General features: G+C 40.2%; 1 protein-coding gene across 5 annotated transcripts in view; it reads right to left on the bottom strand.

Moving 5' to 3' along the window:
- The window catches only part of PCDH10 (protocadherin 10), a 75,741-nt gene that overhangs the window by 20,393 nt on the left and 34,412 nt on the right, over positions 1 to 20,936 (bottom strand). For 3 of the 5 annotated variants that reach the window (XM_075127645.1, XM_075127643.1, XM_075127641.1), the window contains one exon: positions 17,012 to 18,222. The exons of 1 other annotated variant lie outside the window; for it this stretch is intronic. In XM_075127645.1, coding sequence (XP_074983746.1) covers positions 18,203 to 18,222 — 20 coding nt within the window. In that variant the 3' untranslated portion in view covers positions 17,012 to 18,202. One more of the 5 variants, XM_075127642.1, reaches the window with a different exon arrangement.

Genomic DNA, 20,936 nt, shown 5'->3' with positions numbered 1-20,936 from the left:
GTCCAGGAAGTGGGGTGCAAGGTTTTGGGAAGTATTTTGGGGGGAAGGACGCGTCCAAACAGCTCTTCCCCAGTAACCAGTATTAGTTTGGTGGTGGTAGCGGCCAGTCCAAGGACAACGGGTGGAATATTTTGTACCTTGGGGAAGTTTTGACCTAAGCTGGTAAAGATAAGCTTAGGAGGTTTTTCATGCAGGTCCCCACATCTGTACCCTAGAGTTCAGAGTGGGGGAGGAACCTTGACATGGTGGCATAGTGGTGGGATTAACCTGAAATCATTTTGAGATCCAGTTGAGATTTTTTGAACTAGAAATACAGATTTTAAAAAGGAATTTTTTTTTCCTTTGGAAAGGAAGTCCAGAAAGCAGCTGAAACTGAAAGCAGCTTGGTTTTTCTCTGCTTTGTGGCCAAAAAGAGACAAAAGGGGATTATCTTTGTGAATTGCAGGTTTTCTTTGCCTGGAGGCAGGGTACTTAACTCCTGCAGGGAAATTCACAGTCTTCCAACCCAGAGTTTTTTTTTTTTCTTTTCTTCCTAAAAGTAAATAGGGGGTGTGTGTTCTACCCATTTGCCTGGAGACAAAAGTGGCAGGGTTTTTTTTTTTAGGATTTTGATTTTTTTGTTTTACAAGGAGCACAGGTTTGAAAAGGAATTTTTTTTTCCTTTGGGTGCTGGTAAGCAGGTTTCCAAGTAGTTGGAGGTTTTTTGCTTTGATTTGGGCCCAGAGCAGAGACAAGGGATTTGTCTTTTTCTGTAGGCTGACAATCACTATCAGAGAATAGGTATTCTATTCCAGCACAGCAAAATTTTACAGCCAAGTTTTGTTTGTTTATTTCTAAACCTTGGGTGTAAAGTTAGTTAAAAACAGAGAGGTTAGAATGACAAAATCCACGGCTCGACAAAAGCTGGAACTAGCCAGATTTCAGGCTGTGGAAAAACAAAGGGAACGTGAAAGACAGATAGAACTCATGCGGCTGAAAATGGAAGCAAGGGACAAAGAAATGGAAGCAAGGGCCAAAGAACTGGAGGAGAAGGAAAAAGAAAGGAAGCATGTGGAGGAGGTGGAGAAGATAAAGGCTCAGCGGAATATCCCAACAAACCCTAGCAATCCTTCTCCAAGTACCACTTCCCATCCCAGAAAGTTCCCCACCTACAAGGCAGGTGATGATACTGAGGCCTTCTTAGAAAACTTCGAAAGGGCCTGCCTTGGGTACAACATCTCTACTGACCAATACATGGTAGAGCTGAGGCCGCAGCTCAGTGGGCCCTTAGCTGAGGTGGCAGCTGAAATGCCTAAAGAACACATGAACAAGTATGAACTGTTTAAATCCAAGGCGAGAGTCAGAATGGGGATAACACCCGAGCAGTCTCGTCGGAGGTTCAGAGCCCTAAGGTGGAAACCAGACATGTCATTTACCCGACATGCCTACCACATTGTGAAACATTGGGATGCCTGGATATCAGGAGCAAGTGTTGACTCTCCAGTAAATTTGCCCTTCCTAATGCAAATGGAACAATTCTTAGAGGGTGTTCCTGAGGAAATAGAAAGATACATCCTAGATGGGAAACCCAAAACTGTAATTGAGGCAGGAGAGATTGGAGCCAGATGGGTGGAGGTGGCAGAGAAGAAGAAAACTGGTCGCAGTTGGAGCGGAGACCAGAAGGGACCACCCCAGACCACACCCTATTCCCGGGGGCCGCCCAAAGCCCCACCTACCTCCCAAAGAACCCTCCAGACCCCTTATCGTCCCACCACCCCGTTCTCCAGCAACCCTCAGCTGGACGATGTTTTAAATGTAACGAGCTGGGGCATGTAAAGGCCAACTGCCCCAAGAACCCCAACAGATTACAGTTCATTGCACCGGAATCACACCAGAGGTCCACAGGCCCAGATACCTCCCAGATACCCTTGGAGCGGAGGGAAACTGTGAGTGTGGGCGGGAAGAAGGTCACCGCGTGGAGGGACACCGGAGCACAAGTGTCAGCTATCCATGCTTCCTTAGTGGACCCCAATTTAATCAACCCAGAGATCCAAGTGACGATTCAACCCTTCAAGTCCAACTCTTTCAATTTGCCTACAGCCAAGTTGCCTGTCCAGTACAAGGGCTGGTCAGGAATGTGGACTTTTGCAGTCTATGATGATTATCCCATCCCCATGCTGTTGGGGGAAGACTTGGCCAAGCATGTGAAGCAGGCCAAGAGGGTGGGAACAGTCACCCGCAGCCAGGCTAAACAAGCCGTGAGGCCTAGCTCTGTTCCGGAAACTTCTATCAGGACCCGGTCAGAGGTGATGGACCTGGACCCCAGGCCAATGTCTGCAACAGCAGTAGTGGATCCAGTCCCAGAGACCCAGACGGAACCAGTCCCAGAACCGGAACCAGCCGAACAACCAACACCAGACCCCGTGTCAGCACTGAATCCAGTACTTGCAACCTCAACACCAGAGGGCCCCACTGAACCTGAACTGGCAGCAGCCGATAACCCTACACAAGAGGCTCAGCCGGAGCCTGAATCCCAACATAGTGCACCAGCGGAGAGCGATTCACAGTCAACAGAAACAGCTCCATCCCCTATATCGCTTCCAGAGGGACCAAGCCTAGGTCCACAATCCCATGAGGAACTGATGTCTCCAGCATCAAGGGAACAGTTCCAGACCAAACAGGAAGCAGATGAAAGCCTCCAGAGAGCTTGGACAGCGGCACGGAGCAACCCACCGCCTCTCAGCTCTTCTAATTGATCCAGGTTTGTTATAGAAAGAGGACTTTTATACAAGGAAACTCTTTCTGGTGGACACCAGGAAGACTGGCATCCTCAGAGAGAGTTGGTAGTTCCAACTAAATACCGGGCCAAGCTCTTGAGCTTAGCCCACGATCACCCTAGTGGTCATGCTGGGGTGAACAGGACCAAAGACCGTTTGGGGGGGTCATTCCACTGGGAGGGAATGGGCAAGGATGTTTCTACTTATGTCCAGTCTTGTGAGGTGTGCCAAAGAGTGGGAAAACCCCAAGACCAGGTCAAAGCCCCTCTACAACCACTCCCCATCATTGAAGTTCCATTTCAGCGAGTAGCTGTGGATATTCTGGGTCCTTTTCCGAAAAAGACACCCAGAGGAAAGCAGTACATACTGACTTTCATGGATTTTGCCACCCGATGGCCGGAAGCAGTAGCTCTAAGCAACACCAGGGCTAAAAGTGTGTGCCAGGCACTAGCAGACATTTTTGCCAGGGTAGGTTGGCCCTCCGACATCCTCACAGATGCAGGGACTAATTTCCTGGCAGGAACTATGAAAAACCTTTGGGAAGCTCATGGGGTAAATCACTTGGTTGCCACTCCTTACCATCATCAAACAAATGGCATGGTGGAGAAGTTTAATGGAACTTTGGGGGCCATGATACGTAAATTCGTAAATGAGCACTCCAATGATTGGGACCTAGTATTGCAGCAGTTGCTTTTTGCCTACAGAGCTGTACCACATCCCAGTTTAGGGTTTTCCCCATTTGAACTTGTATATGGCCGTGAGGTTAAGGGGCCATTGCAGTTGGTGAAGCAGCAATGGGAGGGATTTACACCTTCTCCAGGAACTAACATTCTGGACTTTGTAACCAACCTACAAAACACCCTCCGAACCTCTTTAGCCCTTGCTAGAGAAAACTTACAGGATGCTCAAAAAGAGCAAAAAGCCTGGTATGATAAACATGCCAGAGAGCGTTCCTTCAAAGTAGGAGACCAGGTCATGGTCTTAAAGGCGCTCCAGGCCCATAAAATGGAAGCATCGTGGGAAGGGCCATTCATGGTCCAGGAGCGCCTGGGAGCTGTTAATTATCTCATAGCATTCCCCACCTCCAACCGAAAGCCTAAGGTGTACCATATTAATTCTCTAAAGCCCTTTTATTCCAGAGAATTAAAGGTTTGTCAGTTTACAGCCCAGGGAGGAGACGACGCTGAGTGGCCTGAAGGTGTCTACTACGAAGGGAAATGTGCTGGTGGTGTGGAAGAGGTGAACCTCTCCATGACCCTTGGGCGTATGCAGCGACAGCAGATCCAGGAGCTGTGCACTAGCTACGCGCCAACGTTCTCAGCCACCCCAGGACTGACTGAACGGGCATACCACTCCATTGACACAGGTAATGCTCACCCAATTAGGGTCCAACCTTACCGGATGTCTCCTCAAGCTAAAACTGCTATAGAACGGGAGATCCAGGATATGTTACAGATGGGTGTAATCCGCCCCTCTGAAAGTGCATGGGCATCTCCAGTGGTTCTAGTTCCCAAACCAGATGGGGAAATACGTTTTTGCGTGGACTACCATAAGCTAAATGCTGTAACTCGCCCAGACAACTATCCAATGCCACGCACAGATGAACTATTAGAGAAACTGGGACGGGCCCAGTTCTTCTCTACCTTGGACTTAACCAAGGGGTACTGGCAGGTACCGCTAGATGAATCTGCCAAGGAAAGGTCAGCCTTCATCACACATCTCGGGCTGTATGAATTTAATGTACTCCCTTTCGGGCTGCGAAATGCACCCGCCACTTTCCAAAGACTTGTAGATGGTCTCCTAGCGGGATTAGGAGAATATGCAGTCGCCTACCTTGACGACGTGGCCATATTTTCGGATTCCTGGGCAGACCACCTGGAACATCTACAAAAAGTCCTTGAGCGCATAAGGGAGGCAGGACTAACTGTTAAGGCTAAGAAGTGTCAAATAGGCCTAAACAGAGTGACTTACCTTGGACACCAGGTGGGTCAAGGAACTATCAGCCCCCTACAGGCCAAAGTGGATGCTATCCAAAAGTGGCCTGTCCCAAAGTCAAAGAAACAGGTTCAATCCTTCTTAGGCTTGGCCGGTTATTACAGACGATTTGTACCGCACTACAGCCAAATCGCTGCCCCACTGACAGACCTAACCAAAAAGAAACAGCCAAATGCTGTTCAGTGGACCGAAAAGTGTCAGAAGGCCTTTAACAAGCTTAAAGCGACACTCATGTCTGACCCTATACTAAGGGCCCCAGACTTTGACAAACCGTTCCTAGTAACCACAGAGGCGTCCGAGCGTGGTGTGGGAGCAGTTTTAATGCAGAAAGGACCTGATCAAGAATTCCACCCTGTAGTGTTTCTCAGCAAAAAACTGTCTGAGAGGGAAAGCAACTGGTCAGTCACTGAAAAAGAATGTTATGCCATTGTCTATGCTCTGGAAAAGCTACGCCCACATGTTTGGGGACGGCGTTTCCACCTGCAAACCGACCATGCTGCACTGAAGTGGCTTCACACCGTCAAAGAAACTAACAAAAAACTTCTTTGGTGGAGTTTAGCTCTCCAAGATTTTGATTTCGACATCCAACACATCTCAGGAGCTTCTAACAAAGTGGCTGATGCACTCTCCCGTGAAAGTTTCCCAGAATCAACTGGTTAAAATCATCCTTGAGATGTGGAAAATATTGTTAGTCTTTATGTACTTGGTAGTATATTTAGAGATGCATGTGTTTTATTAACTCTGTTTTTCCTAGAGCTCCAGGAAGAAATCCCAGCCAGTGTTTCACCCTAGCTGAGATTTGGGGGGCGTGTCATAAATATAAAGGGAAGGGTAAACCCCTTTGAAATCCCTCCTGGCCAGGGGAAAGCTCCTCTCACCTGTAAAGGGTTAAGAAGCTAAAGGTAACCTCGCTGGCACCTGACCAAAATGACCAATGAGGAGACAAGATACTTTCAAAAGCTGGGAGGAGGGAGAGAAACAAAGGGTCTGTGACTGTCTGTATGCTGGGTCTTTGCCGGGGATAGACCAGGAATGGAGTCTTAGAACTTTTAGTAAGTAATCTAGCTAGGTATGTGTTAGATTATGATTTCTTTAAATGGCTGAGAAAAGAATTGTGCTGAATAGAATAACTATTTCTGTCTGTGTATCTTTTTTGTAACTTAAGATTTTGCCTAGAGGGGTTCTCTATGTTTTTGAATCTAATTACCCTGTAAGATATCTACCATCCTGATTTTACAGGGGGGATTTCTTTATTTCTATTTACTTCTATTTTTTATTAAAAGTCTTCTTGTAAAAACTGAATGCTTTTTCATTGTTCTCAGATCCAAGGGTTCGGGTCTGTGGTCACCTATGCAAATTGGGGAGGCTTTTTATCCAACATTTCCCAGGAAAGGGGGGGGGTGCAAGTGTTGGGAGGATTGTTCATTGTTCTTAAGATCCAAGGGTCTGGGTCTGTAGTCACCTTGGCAAATTGGTGAGGCTTTTTACCAAACCTTGTCCAGGAAGTGGGGTGCAAGGTTTTGGGAAGTATTTTGGGGGGAAGGACGCGTCCAAACAGCTCTTCCCCAGTAACCAGTATTAGTTTGGTGGTGGTAGCGGCCAGTCCAAGGACAACGGGTGGAATATTTTGTACCTTGGGGAAGTTTTGACCTAAGCTGGTAAAGATAAGCTTAGGAGGTTTTTCATGCAGGTCCCCACATCTGTACCCTAGAGTTCAGAGTGGGGGAGGAACCTTGACAACATCCTTCTAGATTACAGTGGAAATCATGATGGGAGTTTGATCTTGAAGTAGGGCAGTCACCATATCGAGCGGCTTTCCTGCATCAGGCCATGTTATGGCCAATGCACCTGTCCCCCTTTTCCCTTCATTTGCCCCCCGCCCCAAAAAGAATACAGTCTCTCACAGTGTCCATTCAAAATCCCACCTTTGGGTATAATTTATTTATATATGTGTGAAATTATCACAAGGATTCTTCAGGTTAAACTCTGCTTCTCCAAATCTTAAAGTACAATAGAATCATTACATTTTCCCATGCCCACTCCAGGGACATCCTTTCCAGTTCATCCACCTGAGAGTCCATCTCCACTCTGTTCTCTCTTTGCCTGTGTTCCAGGGCCCCACCCTCTAGTCCATCCACCTGAGAGTTCCCAGAATTGCTTGCTTCCCATAAACACTTCTCCAGTAGCCTCAAGTCAGGTTAAGTCACAAAAGGGCTTCCCACGATGTTCTACTCACTCTCCCTGCATGTGGGTCCTACCCGTGCTCCTGGGATCCACCCTGCAGCATCAAGCCTCTTGTTTCAGGCTCAGTTTCTCCTAACCAGGTTGATTCTTACCCTTCTTCCTGGGGCCCCTCTGTACAACCCCTCATGTAACTCAGCTGGGATTTCCCAGCTGTGGCCAGTCCTCAGCAATGACTTTCTTCACTTTTTGTTCTCCCCAGTAGCTCTTGGGTCCAGATATTCTCAGCCATTCCTGTCTCTCTCAGGCAGCTCTCACATGCCACTCTCTTGTATCTTTTCATATGCTTCAGATACCTTCTCTTAGACCCAGTTGGAGGCAGATAAGTCACAAGTGCACTGGACCCTACCTCTTAAAGGAGACAGTCACCCTGTGACATATCCCTGCTTCCAGAATTCCTTTAAATCCTAGTGGACCATAAACATTTCCCATAAGGCATTGAACCCATGGAGAGGCCCATGGGATATCTAACTACAATGAACTATGCTTATATAGATGGAGCATGCTGCTGTATGAACGTAAGCAGTGCAACATGCACTGCTTGATGCAAGCACAACAGCGTGAAAGCGCTCTCCTGAAATAGTTGTACTGATCTAAGTAAACCAAAATAACTTATATTGGTGCAACTTCCATCTGTAGACAAGTTCTGACTCGTGACACATCTAAAATTAGATTGTAATCTTTTGGGGGCAAGGACCATAACTCTCTATTTGTTCAGTAAAGTGCTAGCACAAGTTGAATTATATATATATATATATATATTCTATTCCATATGAGAACTTTTAAAAAATAATATTAATGAATCATTAGCCAGGTTCCTTGAATATTAACCTGACCCTGAATAAGTAATATATGACATAGTGTCTTTGCCTTAATAAAAAGTAAAGTTAGGAAACACCAGAATTAAGTTTGCCTGTGACTAAATTATTTCCTCTTATGTATATGCATTAGGGTACAATCTTCGATTACATGATCACATACACTTTTTTCCACAAGACCCCTGCCTCATTCAATTTGCAAAATGGATTGTACTCTGGCAGTGAGGTAGAAGTTCAACTTTTCTTTTTATCCTCATCGTTTGTTGTGAGCCTTCATTACTGTACCCTTCCAAAAGGTGAAATCAATATGGAATATGTTATTTCTTTATAGCTTCTCTGATGATGCTCATGGACTCTCCTGGTTGTCTTAAAAGCATTCATGAGGCAAGGAAGTATTAATATCCCTATTTTACAGAGAAGGACTCAAGGCACAGAAAGACTAGGGGCAACATTTGCAAATCTATCCATTAATTTTGGCTGCCCCAATAATCTGGCATTCAATTTGACACAGCTAGGGCATAATTTTTCCATTTTTCTGAATTTCTGAGAATCTGAGAAAATGAGCAAGGATCATATGTACTCAGTCACTACACAACCCTAATCCATTCCCTGAGCACTAGCCATGCTGTACATTGAATATGAGAGGGGTCCTGAGTAGTAAGTTTTGCATCCTTAACATTATTTAACACAGGATGTTTAATATGTATGAGTGGGGAATGGCAAGCAGGGAGGCTGTTATGCAATTTCTTTGGTGGTTTTGGGGATGAAAAATGAAAAGAAAATAAAGGGCTCCCATCATATGCATCTGTAATAAAGTTCACATAAACCATCATCTGGGTTTGAATCCAAGATCTTCAGATTTATAACAGACCTTTGCGACTTAAGATAAAAGTGTAATTCTGTTAGCTGTAGTAGGCTGTTATCCTCTGTTGACAAGCTCTAGAAGGAGATGCATAACACAGTGAACCAGTAAATTACAAACGAGCTTCACAGACTGCATAGTCAAGCACATAGAGTTGGTAGCTTGTATGTTGCCAGCATTGTGGCTATATGGATGAGACCACATTAGAGACTGTGGCTCTATTCCCAGCTCTGTGAGAAATTGCATTGTGCAACCTGTTTGTGGACCTGAAGAAGTGCTCTGCATAAGCTCGAAAGGTCTTCTCTTTCACCAACAGAAGCTGGTCCAATAAAAGATATTATCCCACCCACTTTGTCTCTCTAATTGTGCAACCTCAGTAATTCCTTCAGTAAAATGAGGAGACTAGTACTTTTATCCCTCTTAAACCAGGGATCTGAGGCCTTGCTTAATAATAAATTATGCAAAGTACATAGGATACCTGTTAGTAGAGAAGGTGAGTCTCGAATACATGGTTTCTTGGCTTCCACGCACGTGCTCCTTCTCCTAGGCTAAAGGTTATTCTGATGGATTAAAATAGGAGGACTGTTTCATCTGTGTCCAGTCTGAAGGTTTCAAGTCTGTATGGTTACTTCAGAACAATACAGGAGGTTCAGTGTGGCATGGGAGCATTCTCAGTGCTGTTGAGACTTTCATTCACAACATTAAGGATTAAATGTCTAACAAATTCTACTGTGCACATGCAAATGATCGTTTTGTTTGGCTTATTACTGCCAAATCAGGACTGATTTTTCATGGTCAGATTTTTCATTTCTCTGACCCCAAGAGTATTCCCTGGATCAATGTCAAGTCCCTGCTCCTAGCCACTTGGGTGCTAGAGGTAGTTCAAAATTATCCATTTTTTTTAAAGATTGGCAAATATCCAGAGCCCTGAAATTCACAGATATTCTCTTTATATCAGCAGAAATCCACATCCACGGATGTAGATAGCTGCGAATCATTTTTGTGGCTCATGGATCAGATGCGATACAAATTTTGTATCTGCACAAGGCTCTACAAATATCCTATTTTTCACTAGCATTATTCTTGGAAACAGTGGAACTTTTTGGCTAAAACTTTGAAAAAACTTAAAGCTGAGGCTGAGACAAGCATGGAAAAATTTTGCCCAGATGTTTGCTAAACTTTAAAGTTATAAGTGACTGAAAAGCATTAGGCATCCTCTATGTAAGCCTTACACCTGCTCCACCTATAATTATATTAGTAGTATTAATTGAGTACAAATTTAAACTGACTGGCCAATTTTTAAGAATCCACATTAAGAGAAATGCAAACTGTAAACAAACAGTATTAATAGTGAAAGATTGTTAGGTTGTTAACATTTTTCCAAATCTAATCATCTAAATGATAGTAATAAGGACATTTGTTTGTAAATAATGATTTACTGTTCCTTTAAAGTCAGCAGTATTTGTTTTATTAACAATATATACCTCAAATGGAATGAGACTGATTTTGGGGTTTTTTTGGATGAATCTTTCTGCTCTAGGGTCTGATGGAGGTTTATGGTATCACTATAACGTATGCTGTATTTTCTCCTTAGAGTGTATTAATTAAGTACTTTCCCTCTCAGTCCTTCTCTCTCCCCCCTTCACAATCGTAAATATAAATCAAATAGAACATTCTCATAACAGCTGAATGGTTGTGAGTTCCAAGGGCAACATGGACCGTCGTCTTCAGGGTGTGTAATGCTCACTTACATTCTTCATCTTTTCCCAGCTACAATAAGGCAGAACAAACACATTGCTGTCACAGTTAACTCTTTCTCTCTCTCTTTCTCTCTCATGATATTTATGATGATGAATAACAGACTATTATTATGTACCAATTCATGGCATCTGTGAGACCAGTAAAACTAGAGTTATTACCAAGAGAAAAAAAGATCAAACACTTCCATAAAATTCTTTGTCTTATGTAGATTCTACACCAATATACATCTGGAGTTAACTCCACTGATGTCAATGGAATTACTATGGACGTAACTGGAAGCAGAATTTATCCTACAAACTGCATCAGAGACAGGAGGTTTTTTTTTTTTTTTTACACTGAGATATGAATGCAAAATTAAAACATCTCCAAACAGGTAGGGATGGAGTGTGTGTGTGTGTGTGTAGGGGGGGGCACATATTACAGCAGTGTTTCTAACAGAAAGGTTTTGAGATCACCCTCCCACCCAGACATAAAAGGTAGTAACATTGCACCCTGGAACCTTGGGGTGGAGTGAATTACATCACCTAGATTGAGAACCTATAAGCACAAAGATTTAGTAGTGTCCAGTACAGTTAAGACTGAAGAGCCGTTTCTATAATAATTCCCTGTAAACTTTCCACATTCACTTTTTGGGCTGATATTTTCTATTCTTACTTTCTGCCTACAGATTTATATTTATTTTCCCCCAGAAAGCATGAGCATAACTCTTTGGCCAATTTTGAGTTCTTTTGTGAGTGGAATCAACACACCTTTTTCATTTAAAAAAAATAATAATGTTTTTTTTAGACACAGTTACACCCTGAAATTTGAAGCTTTGAGCACAAATATAATCCTCTCTGCCTTTGCTTAATTTGAGATAAAATCTTTGGAATTAAAATATGGCCATGTGAAGCCTTCACACTGATCAGGTGCAGTAGAAGATTTCATTAAGTTTATACGTGTTCACACAGCTATAGATGCTGCATGCATATCTTAAATACACAGTGAGTTGGGTTTTCCCTTCTTGTCTTCAAATAATTTAAAAGCTCCCCTGGAGAAGCTGGTGAGCTACACATGCTAAAAAGCTGTGTGGAGAAATACAAAGCTTCATCCTATTCGTATTTAATCAGTGAGATTTTGGATAGGCTTCAATGGAAACAGGTTTGGGCTCTGAATGCACAAAGCAAGTGTTAATAATATGTTAAGGTTGCAAGATCAAGCACTTGAGTCAGGAAATTCAAAAAGTTAAGGTTGTTCTGGCTACCTTCACTCTGCGATGTTGTCAGTGTAACCCTTTGTTAGTAATATTTATTACCCTTTTTCATTAATGTAATTCAAAGAACAGTTACTAAAAATAGACAGATTAACTCAATTTTGTTGTACATCTCACCAGAGCAATCTTTGTTTTTGGCCTTTCCTGACTTTTGTGCGCTTGAGTTCAGAGATGTATTGTTTGATTAGCACATGGTTTTATTACATTTGTACATATTGCAGATTTGCATTGTGTGTGTATGTGTGTTATTTTCTTCTTCTCATTGAGTTGCAGCAAGAACAGTAAATGTGTTACCTAAATCCAGTGTTGATGCTTTCTGGTAACTAACTTAACTAGCCTACATCCAGTGGATACTTTCATCAGTTCAGACACACAGAACAAGAACACTGCCTCTGTAGCTTCATCACAGTCTGTTTCATCTTCACTCAGTAAAATTTCCAGCATTTAGGTTTCTAAGGTTTCAGACAGGATGCTTCCTGGATGAGGCATTTGCTTCCTGGACAATTACACCCATATAGCTTTCATTTTTTCTAACGTTTCAACCAACATACCATATCATGAACTTTATTAACAAATTCAAATTCAAAAACAATTTCAGTTCAAGAAAGCTGTCCAAATTTGTTTTTGCCCATTTCTTACATATGAGGATATCTACAAAGACATAGATTTCCAACAATGGATTTTAAGTGGGTGTGTGTGTATATTTGTATGTGTATCTATTTTATACCAAAACAGATGAGCAGATTAGTAAGAAAATAAAAGGGAAGAGCTTTTTAAGAAGCTTTTGGGCTCTGGTTGTCGGGGTCAGTGGAACAGATTAAACTCAGTTTCAGAATTGTTCATAGTGGTAATATCATAATGAAGTCTTAATGGCCTGCTGCACCGTACTTCAAATAGATTAAACAACTTTCCCATATTTATAGACATCTGGTGCCAATGTGTTGCAGTAAAACTGAACATTAAATTTACATCAAAGTTGCTCATTTTGAATTAGGACTTTAAGATTTTTATACAAAACATCTTCTGGAAATAAACTAGAGACCCAAACATAGAACAATGGGAGGGTATGCCTAGCCCTTTAAAAAAAAAATAAAGGCCATATAAATACATAACAGCTTTGCAATACTACTAGGGAAATACACCATTCCAGGAAGAATATATTCATCTGCCCTTAACCATGAGGAATAACAGTAATGAAAAACATGTTTTTTTCTTATCTGTGGTAAAATTTTGTATGTCTGGTGTGTGTGTGTAAGTAATATAATACATAACAAAGAGGCTGAATTCCCACTTTACATGAAAAGCTTAATTCAGTCTTCATTATGGAGCCATTACCTCTATAATAAGTAATCTCATTTTTTATGTGTACATGTGTTTTATGTCAACATTTGTTGATAGTAGGGTACACCTCTGAAAGAAAGTCAGTTGTAGCTTTTCAGATTTTAATTAAAATTATCTCCATATATTGTGGATATTATTTATAAATTAGAATCTTCACAAATAGATGAAACTGTATTAATCGGTATGTAGGTCATTCAACATTCTTTTGTAACACTATGAAATTTCTCAGCAATAAACTTATATTCACTTTATTAATTTTCTAAATACTGGTCAAGTCAGCTGGTAATACATTAAGTGAAATACTTCATTTTTCCTTCGAAAATATAATTTAATAAAAACCTATTTTAAACTAGCTGATTTTTTAAAAATAGCTAAAGAGTTTATTACATTTTGAGATTCTGGCACAAAGTCAGCCAGGAAAGGCTTTGAAGAAACTGAATGGGCAAGCCACTTAGAAATCCTCTCATATGTATCTAAAATGAATTTAAAATAAATAAATTAATATTATCCTCTCCTTATCCTTCATAGGATCTGATCTTGCAAGCCTTTTCTGCATGTAACTCCGTTGACTTCAGGGGCAGTTCAGCACAATGAGAGCTTGCGGTACCGGGCCCATACGTTGTAATATTTTTTTTTTTTGTATTAGACAACTAATTCAGAGCTAGATTGTTCCTAACCACAATGTAAGCCATGCAGGAAAGGCAAGATATCTCAATCCCTGCACATCCATTTGGAGAAGTGGTTCTCAACTCCGGTCCACCACTTGTTCAGGGAAAGCCCCGGGCACGCTGGGCCGGTTTGTTTACCTACCGCGTCCACAGGTTTGGACGATCGTGGCTTCCACTGGCCAAAGTTCACCGCTCCAGGCCAATGGGGGCTGTGGGAAGTGTGGCCAGCACATCCCTCGGCCCGCGCTGCTTTCTGCAACCCCCATTGGCCTGGAGCAGCAAACTGCGGCCAGTGGGAGCCGCAATCGGCCGAACGTGCAGATGCGGTAGGTAAACAAACTGCCCAGCCCACCAGGGGCTTTCCCTGAACAAGCAGAGGACCAGATTTGAGAACTACTGATTTAGAGCAATATGTAGATCCAGGCCTTGGTGTTCAGATGAATGCAAGTACATATTCAAGCTTCCCCTGGGAGCAAGAGGGTGGGAACTGAAGAAAGTGGGCAGAGACCTAATGCCAAATTTTTTAAGGTCTTTAGATTCCTAAAGATGCAGACAGGCTAGTGATTAATTAGGCACCTAGGCACTTTTGAAAATCCCACGAGATGTCTCTTTGCATCTATAGGTGCCTAAATACATTTGTCAGAGTAACAGCTGTGTTAGTCTGTAACAGCAAAAACAACCAGGAGTCCTTGTGGCACCTTAGAGATTAACAAATTTATTTGGGCATAAGCTTTTGTGGGCTAAAAACCACTTCATCAGATGCATGGAGTGGAAAATACAGTAGGGAGGTATAAATACCCAGCATATGAAAAGATGGGAGTTGCCTTACCAAGTGGGGGGGTCACTGCTAACGAGCCAATTCAATTAAGGTGGAAGTGGGCTATTTTCAACAGTTGACAAGAAGGGGTGGAAATCACTTTTGTAGTGCTAATGAAGCCAATGAAATCAAGGTGGCCCATTTCAAACAGTTGACAAGCTGTGAGTATCAGCGGGGGAAATTAGTTTTTGTAGTGACCCATCCACTCCATCTTTATTCAGGCCTAATCTGATGGTGTCCATTTGCAAATTAATTCCAGTTGTGCAGTTTCTTGTTGGAGTCTGTTTTTGAAGTTTTTTTGTTGAAGAATTGCCACTTTTAAGTCTGTTATTGAGTGTCCAGGGATAATGAAGTGTTCTCCTACTGGTTTTTGAATGTTATAATTCTTGATACATTTTGAAATTAAGCCTATAGATCTGTTCACCCTATGTAATAGCCAGCACAACTGCCTGAATGCAAGGTGAGGAGTATGCTCCCCTTCCAGTGCAATAAAAGGCCATGAGAAGGATTGTGTCTCTCAGGGGAAAAATGCATCCCAGGCAGAGCTTGGTGAAATTTTTCATGCAAAACTTTATTTTGGCAAAAAACGCAGATTTGGATCAGATGAAACCATTTGCAAATTCAAGTCAATTTTGGCAATTTTTTTCAGTCAAAAAACAATTTAAAAAGTCAGAAATCTGGATTTTTTTTTCTTTCAGAAAGACCGTTTGTTTCAGAATTTCCCTCAATTTTATTCTTTAAAATTAAATCTAAAAAAAAAAAAAAAAGTTTCACTTTGAGTCTACAGAAACAATTTGATCTGCACAAAATGAATCTATTCTTTTACATTTTGGCTCACAGAAAATTTTGAAACATTCTCATTTCAGGGCGACCCAAAATATATTTAATTTTTTTTTCAGACCTGCACCTGAACTGATTATTCCATTATTTGGACACATAGTTCCTCCTGTGGCAGTGCAGCTACATGATGCTTTTTACTATCAGCTAAGTGCTACAAACACAATCTAGACCTAAACAGGGCTCAGTCTGACCACTGTTCTACATGTGGCTCTCCCACTGCACTCAGTAGGATTATCAGTGTGGACTGATAGCAGGATTAGTTAAAGTAAAAAATGAAATGGATGTATGCAAGTACATATACAGTACTGAGTTCATGGAACAAGGCTAATCATCGAGCTGTATGAAATCATTTTGATATGGTTATTTTAAAAAATTGCATGCAAAGTGTGAATGAGGTTTAAGTAAATCAAAAACACTTCAATCGTCTATTAAAAAAGAAAAATGTGATTTTTTTTCTCCCAAGACTGAAAACAACCTTATTTTACAGTATATACCTCAGTTTAAAGAGAGGTTTAGGAATAAAGCAAAACCAGTTCCAGGAAGGGCAATTACTTTCTTGCCTTAAAAGCAGCAACAACAAATTGACAGACTTCTTCAAATGAAATATACTTCACGCATTTCATTACTAAAATAGCCCATTCTTCATAAAACTAACAAGGCATGTAGGTGACTAAAGTCCCATTACCTAAAACTAAAGAAACATCCTACTGCTGTGTTTGTTCAGATCAACAGTTATTTTCTGTGCTTTTTTGTGATTTTTATATATACATTTTAAAAATGATCCCAAAAAGTTTCTGTAAATTGTACAAATAAGCTAGAAAATATGTGTTAAAAGTGTTTAACAAGCCTGTTTTGTTATATTTATTAAATAAACTGATGACATTAGGGCTCAGTCCAGGTAGCATTCTGTGCATGGAACTCTCACTGAAAGCAATTAGAGTCTTGTGTGGATCAATAGTACGGCAGACTCCATACAAAAGATGTGCATGTCTCTATCTAATAGCAATTGCCATTGGAAAAAAAGGAAAAACAAAAACAACTCCCACCACTTGGAGGCCAGATTCTGTCACTCTTCCTCATGCTGTGCCATATACTCAGCACTGACAAGGGCTTTCAGAATCTGGATCTAAGGGCCTGATCCAAAGTCATAGAAGTCAATGGGAATTCCGTGTTCTATTGACGTCAATGGGCTGATAACACAAAGTTCTATCATTTCTTTTCAGTATTTGACAGGCAATAATTAGGAAACATAGAAGGAACAGTACAGTAGAGAATGTAAAAAAGGAAACATCTACTAGATTTTACACTTGTAAATGATACTTCAACTCTGTGGACTTGAAAGTAAAGTTAAACTTTACTTTTCAAGGCTTTTCTTTTTGAACAAGTTTTTTATATATGTATGAACAAAAATCGGTGCGATAACATTTCAGTCTGTTGAATTATTAAAAAAGGTAAAGACAATATGAACAGTTTTGATCCTGCTCCCAATGAAATCATTGGCCAATTTCCCATTAATTCCAGGGAGAGTAGGGTCAGTCTGAGAATGTGCCATGTTCCTACTCCAAATCTCTTTAGTGTAAAAAAAGAAGAAAAAATAACAGCTCAGCCAACTCTATGCCTTTGTGATTTGTCTTTTATCAAAAACCATTTCTAGCCAAGATGAAAAGATATATATATATATATTTGCTTAGGTTTGCACAAAATTATGTCAAAGAAAGATGTGTGTGTTAGGAGTTTTGGAGGATTTCCTTAGAACAGTTATCTTCAGTTACATTACATCTTACATTTCAAAATGTACAGAGACCCAGTGTTCTTTTTAACAACATATACAGGTGAGTTTATAGATCCTTTATAAAAGGTGTTGTGATACCAAATTAAAAACCATAGAAATAGAATCAAAATAATGGAGATTGATATATACTTTTGATAGTACATAGTCAGTACTCATTCTGATAAAACGGACAGCTGCATCTTTGGCATTGAAAATTCAGTACAACTTCTAAACAAAATGTTGTTTCTTACAGCTTTAAAAATAACAAAAACAAACAACAACAACAACAACAAAAAAGGAAAAACAGGACTGACCAAAATACCAAAATTGGGGAAATATTATTAAAGATTTATTTATTTTTAGCAAGGATAATTTAGGGACCCTGAATTACCTTCTCACTGTATGGTTTGGACTATATGAATCCATTTAAAAATCAACTAAATTGTACCACATTTTTCGGAAAATTATATATAATATAATATATATAGATTTATATTTATTTAGAAGCTTTGAAATAGTACAGTAAACACTTTGCAACACGTGTATAAACTACAGAATGTCTTTGATATTTTGTGGGTCTGCAGATTAACAACATTTTTATGACCCACAGGTGAAAGGATTATGATCACAATCTCTCTTGTAAAGTTGGAATAGTTTGGGGAACACTTGATCACACAAAAATAATATAAAACAGTCAAGTTTAAAACAGTGATATTGCATTTATAATGCACATTTCTTTTATCTGTACGATTGGCTTCTTGTGGTGAATATAAACATCTAAAGGGCTCAGTGACATTTTGGAGAGAGAAAGATATATAGTGCTGTAAACAGGCACACACTGATCAGAAAGGCAAGATCAGTTGCCTCTGAAGTTTCTACAGTTCCACACATTTCAACTCATTTCTCAGGCCTGCTGAGAGCAATTAGGTCCTATTGTTGGCTGTGATGTCTCCAACAGCACACAAATCCTTCAGTTACATAGAACTGGATGGCCAAGATAATGAAGTTGAAAAGTTGATGCTTTTTGTTGGTCGACTTTTGTGCAAATCATGCTGCTTCAGGTAAATCCTGTAGAATTGACTAGCATATCCTTTTCCGCGCTGCAGGAAAGAAAGAAAAACACTTCTGAGGAAAAAAAATCAGTCCCCAACACTTCATTTTAGTATTTCTTAACGTGTAGAGAAACAATCAAAACTTGTGACAAACTGTCACTTGGAATTCCCATTGTAGCAAACAGTTTAATGGTGAATCGCTTTTCAGAGAACACTCTTTCTGTGGTTTGATATTCTGAAAACCAAATGTCGCATGCTGTTTTATTATCTGTCTAACATGTCATGGCAAGTATTCCAATGTGCCTTTATACAATCAGTTTATGAATAAGGCAAAGAGTCACACTTGCAGGTTCACTACTATTGATATTTCCAAGTCTATTTTTTCTAGTTCATCTTTTTATTTGAAACAAGATCAAGAATCTCCAAAAGAATCAGAAGCTGACTTTCCTTCCCTTTCAAAGAGAATCATTATCCTCTTCACCAGCTGACCCTTTCTTCTGGTTTGACAGAGAGATGAAAAAATATGCATAAATTGTACAATTTAAATCCAAACATTTACTGTGATGCTGGAAATTGAACTAGTGTTACATAGGTGAAACAGGTCAATGCATTAGCAAACCACTATCCTAATCCACCGGCTGTGGTAGCTATATTAGCTCCAGACACTGGCTATTTTAACTGTAATTGGGAGCAAAGTTAACAAATGACTTGTACTAGCATTCGGAAAAGATACAGAGTCAGATTCTGTTCTCAGTCACACCAATACTGCTAAGAAATGGAACTAGCTCAGTGGATTGAAGTCTTGATTTTTTTTTTGATAAATCAAGGATTTCATGATAAATTCAAGTTTTAACCTAAACTTCAAATTGGCAAAGTCTGATGTAGAGGAATCAAAGATTAGTCCATTCATGGAAGTGAAGTGTTACAAAGTAAAAGAAATCTTCCTAACTTTATAATGACTTCATATATGTAAATCGCATAGACCTATCCTAAGTCTCAATTTTTTATTTTTTTTTTAAAAAGATACCGATTAGGTTCACCTAACAAACACTGTAAATCAGTACAATATAATTTACAGTGAGTTAGATTACTTATGGGGAAATCTATTAGCATACGTATTATATATTCATCTAATCTAGTCTGCCTAGATAGACAATTGTGGGGCACTCATGATTTACAAATATAAGAGATGAAGTCTATTTAGTATATCATCCTATCAGTTCAACACAGCAAACTACCAGATCTGTTATTAACATTAAAACTAAACCAAAATAAGAAATATGTTTTTTTAATGACTATGAATTGTAAAGATTTTTTCCACTGGCAAAATGAATCAAAACAGATAAACTAATGAGATACTTTTCTAATAAATATTTACCAAAATTAGTAGTGTATATCTGTTATAAAACTATCTAGTTTTTTGTCTGTTCTGTTGCAGTTGAACAGTGGGGGTGGGGGGGACTTTACAATTCATATTAACCACAATAAACAACAATAAAAATAAAAATTCTTATTTGGCTTTAGTTTTGTAGGCCTGTGAGTTAGAATTTAAAGGTCCTGACTGAGTCTTCTGTAACAGAATACTGTAATAATTTGTGTGTATATTGTGTGATGTTGCACTCTCTAGATAGATAGATAGATAGATATGATTCCCCCAGCAAAATCACTGACCAAGTATTCTACAGTTGGTTAATAACATATTAAAAGCATCCCAACTGGTTAATAACTTAGATTGGTTAACAATTAAATCACATAGTGTTTTAATATGTGCTGCAAAGAGTCGCAGGCGACACATTAAAGAGCCACTTACAGCTCCTGATCCTCAGTCAGAGTATCACACCATGCACACAACTGTCAGATTCTAAGTACTGGACTTCACATCCTTAAATAAATAAATACCATATATAGTTCCTTTAATCTTCGAAGCTCTTTATAAACACTCATATATTAATCTTCACAATATCCTGGTAAAATAGTTAAGCACAGTAGCCCTGACTGCCTGCTGCTATTGAAAAAGCCATGGAAGGGGACAGATATGCAGGAAATCACTACAGGGATTCCTGTCACGCATTCCCTTAAGACAGTTTAATTTGAAGCCCAGTGGAATTTGCAGGGGATGAAGCCTCCCACTCCTGCAAATCCACATCAGGGACAACTGCTGTTCTATTAAGGTCTATTGGCCTTTATTTCCGATCTGGCAGTGTGAGTGCACTGGAATCAGGGCCATTGTTTAGGTCTCTCAGAGCACACAGCATGACCTCTCTGTTTAGGTCTTTCCTTAGAGGTGAATGAGTGCATTTTTGTAGTAGCTGGCTGGTGATGTCTTTGCCTTACCCTGTGTCAGTGTGTAAATGTTCTTATTTAATTACTATTTTTAATTTATGTGCTTACACTACAATTAGCCCATTTTATAACACTAAGTATATATCTGCAATGTCTGTGCCTTGGGAAGCTGCAAGTTCCTTATCCAAATCTTTCCTGGTCCCAAGACCTAAGAGAAACCCTTCCATATGGAACACCAACAGAAACAGATTTACTGGATTCCAAGAGTGGTGATCAAACCTACCTCCTCCTCATTGTTCTGCAGGGGTGTGTGGCTAGAAATTCATGTGTAGAGAAATTTGTCTGAATCTGTATTATCCTTGTTTACAGATGGGGAAACTGAGTCAGGGAGGTAAAATGAGAAGAAGGATGGTCTTGTGGTTAAAGCAGAGGGCAGGAAGCCAAGAGATCTGGAAACTGTTCCTGGCTCTGCTAAAGAT

Source organism: Caretta caretta, chromosome 4, assembly GCF_965140235.1.
Source record: "Caretta caretta isolate rCarCar2 chromosome 4, rCarCar1.hap1, whole genome shotgun sequence".
Taxonomy (NCBI): Eukaryota; Metazoa; Chordata; order Testudines; family Cheloniidae; genus Caretta; species Caretta caretta.
This window is presented reverse-complemented; position numbering and strand designations above follow the sequence as displayed.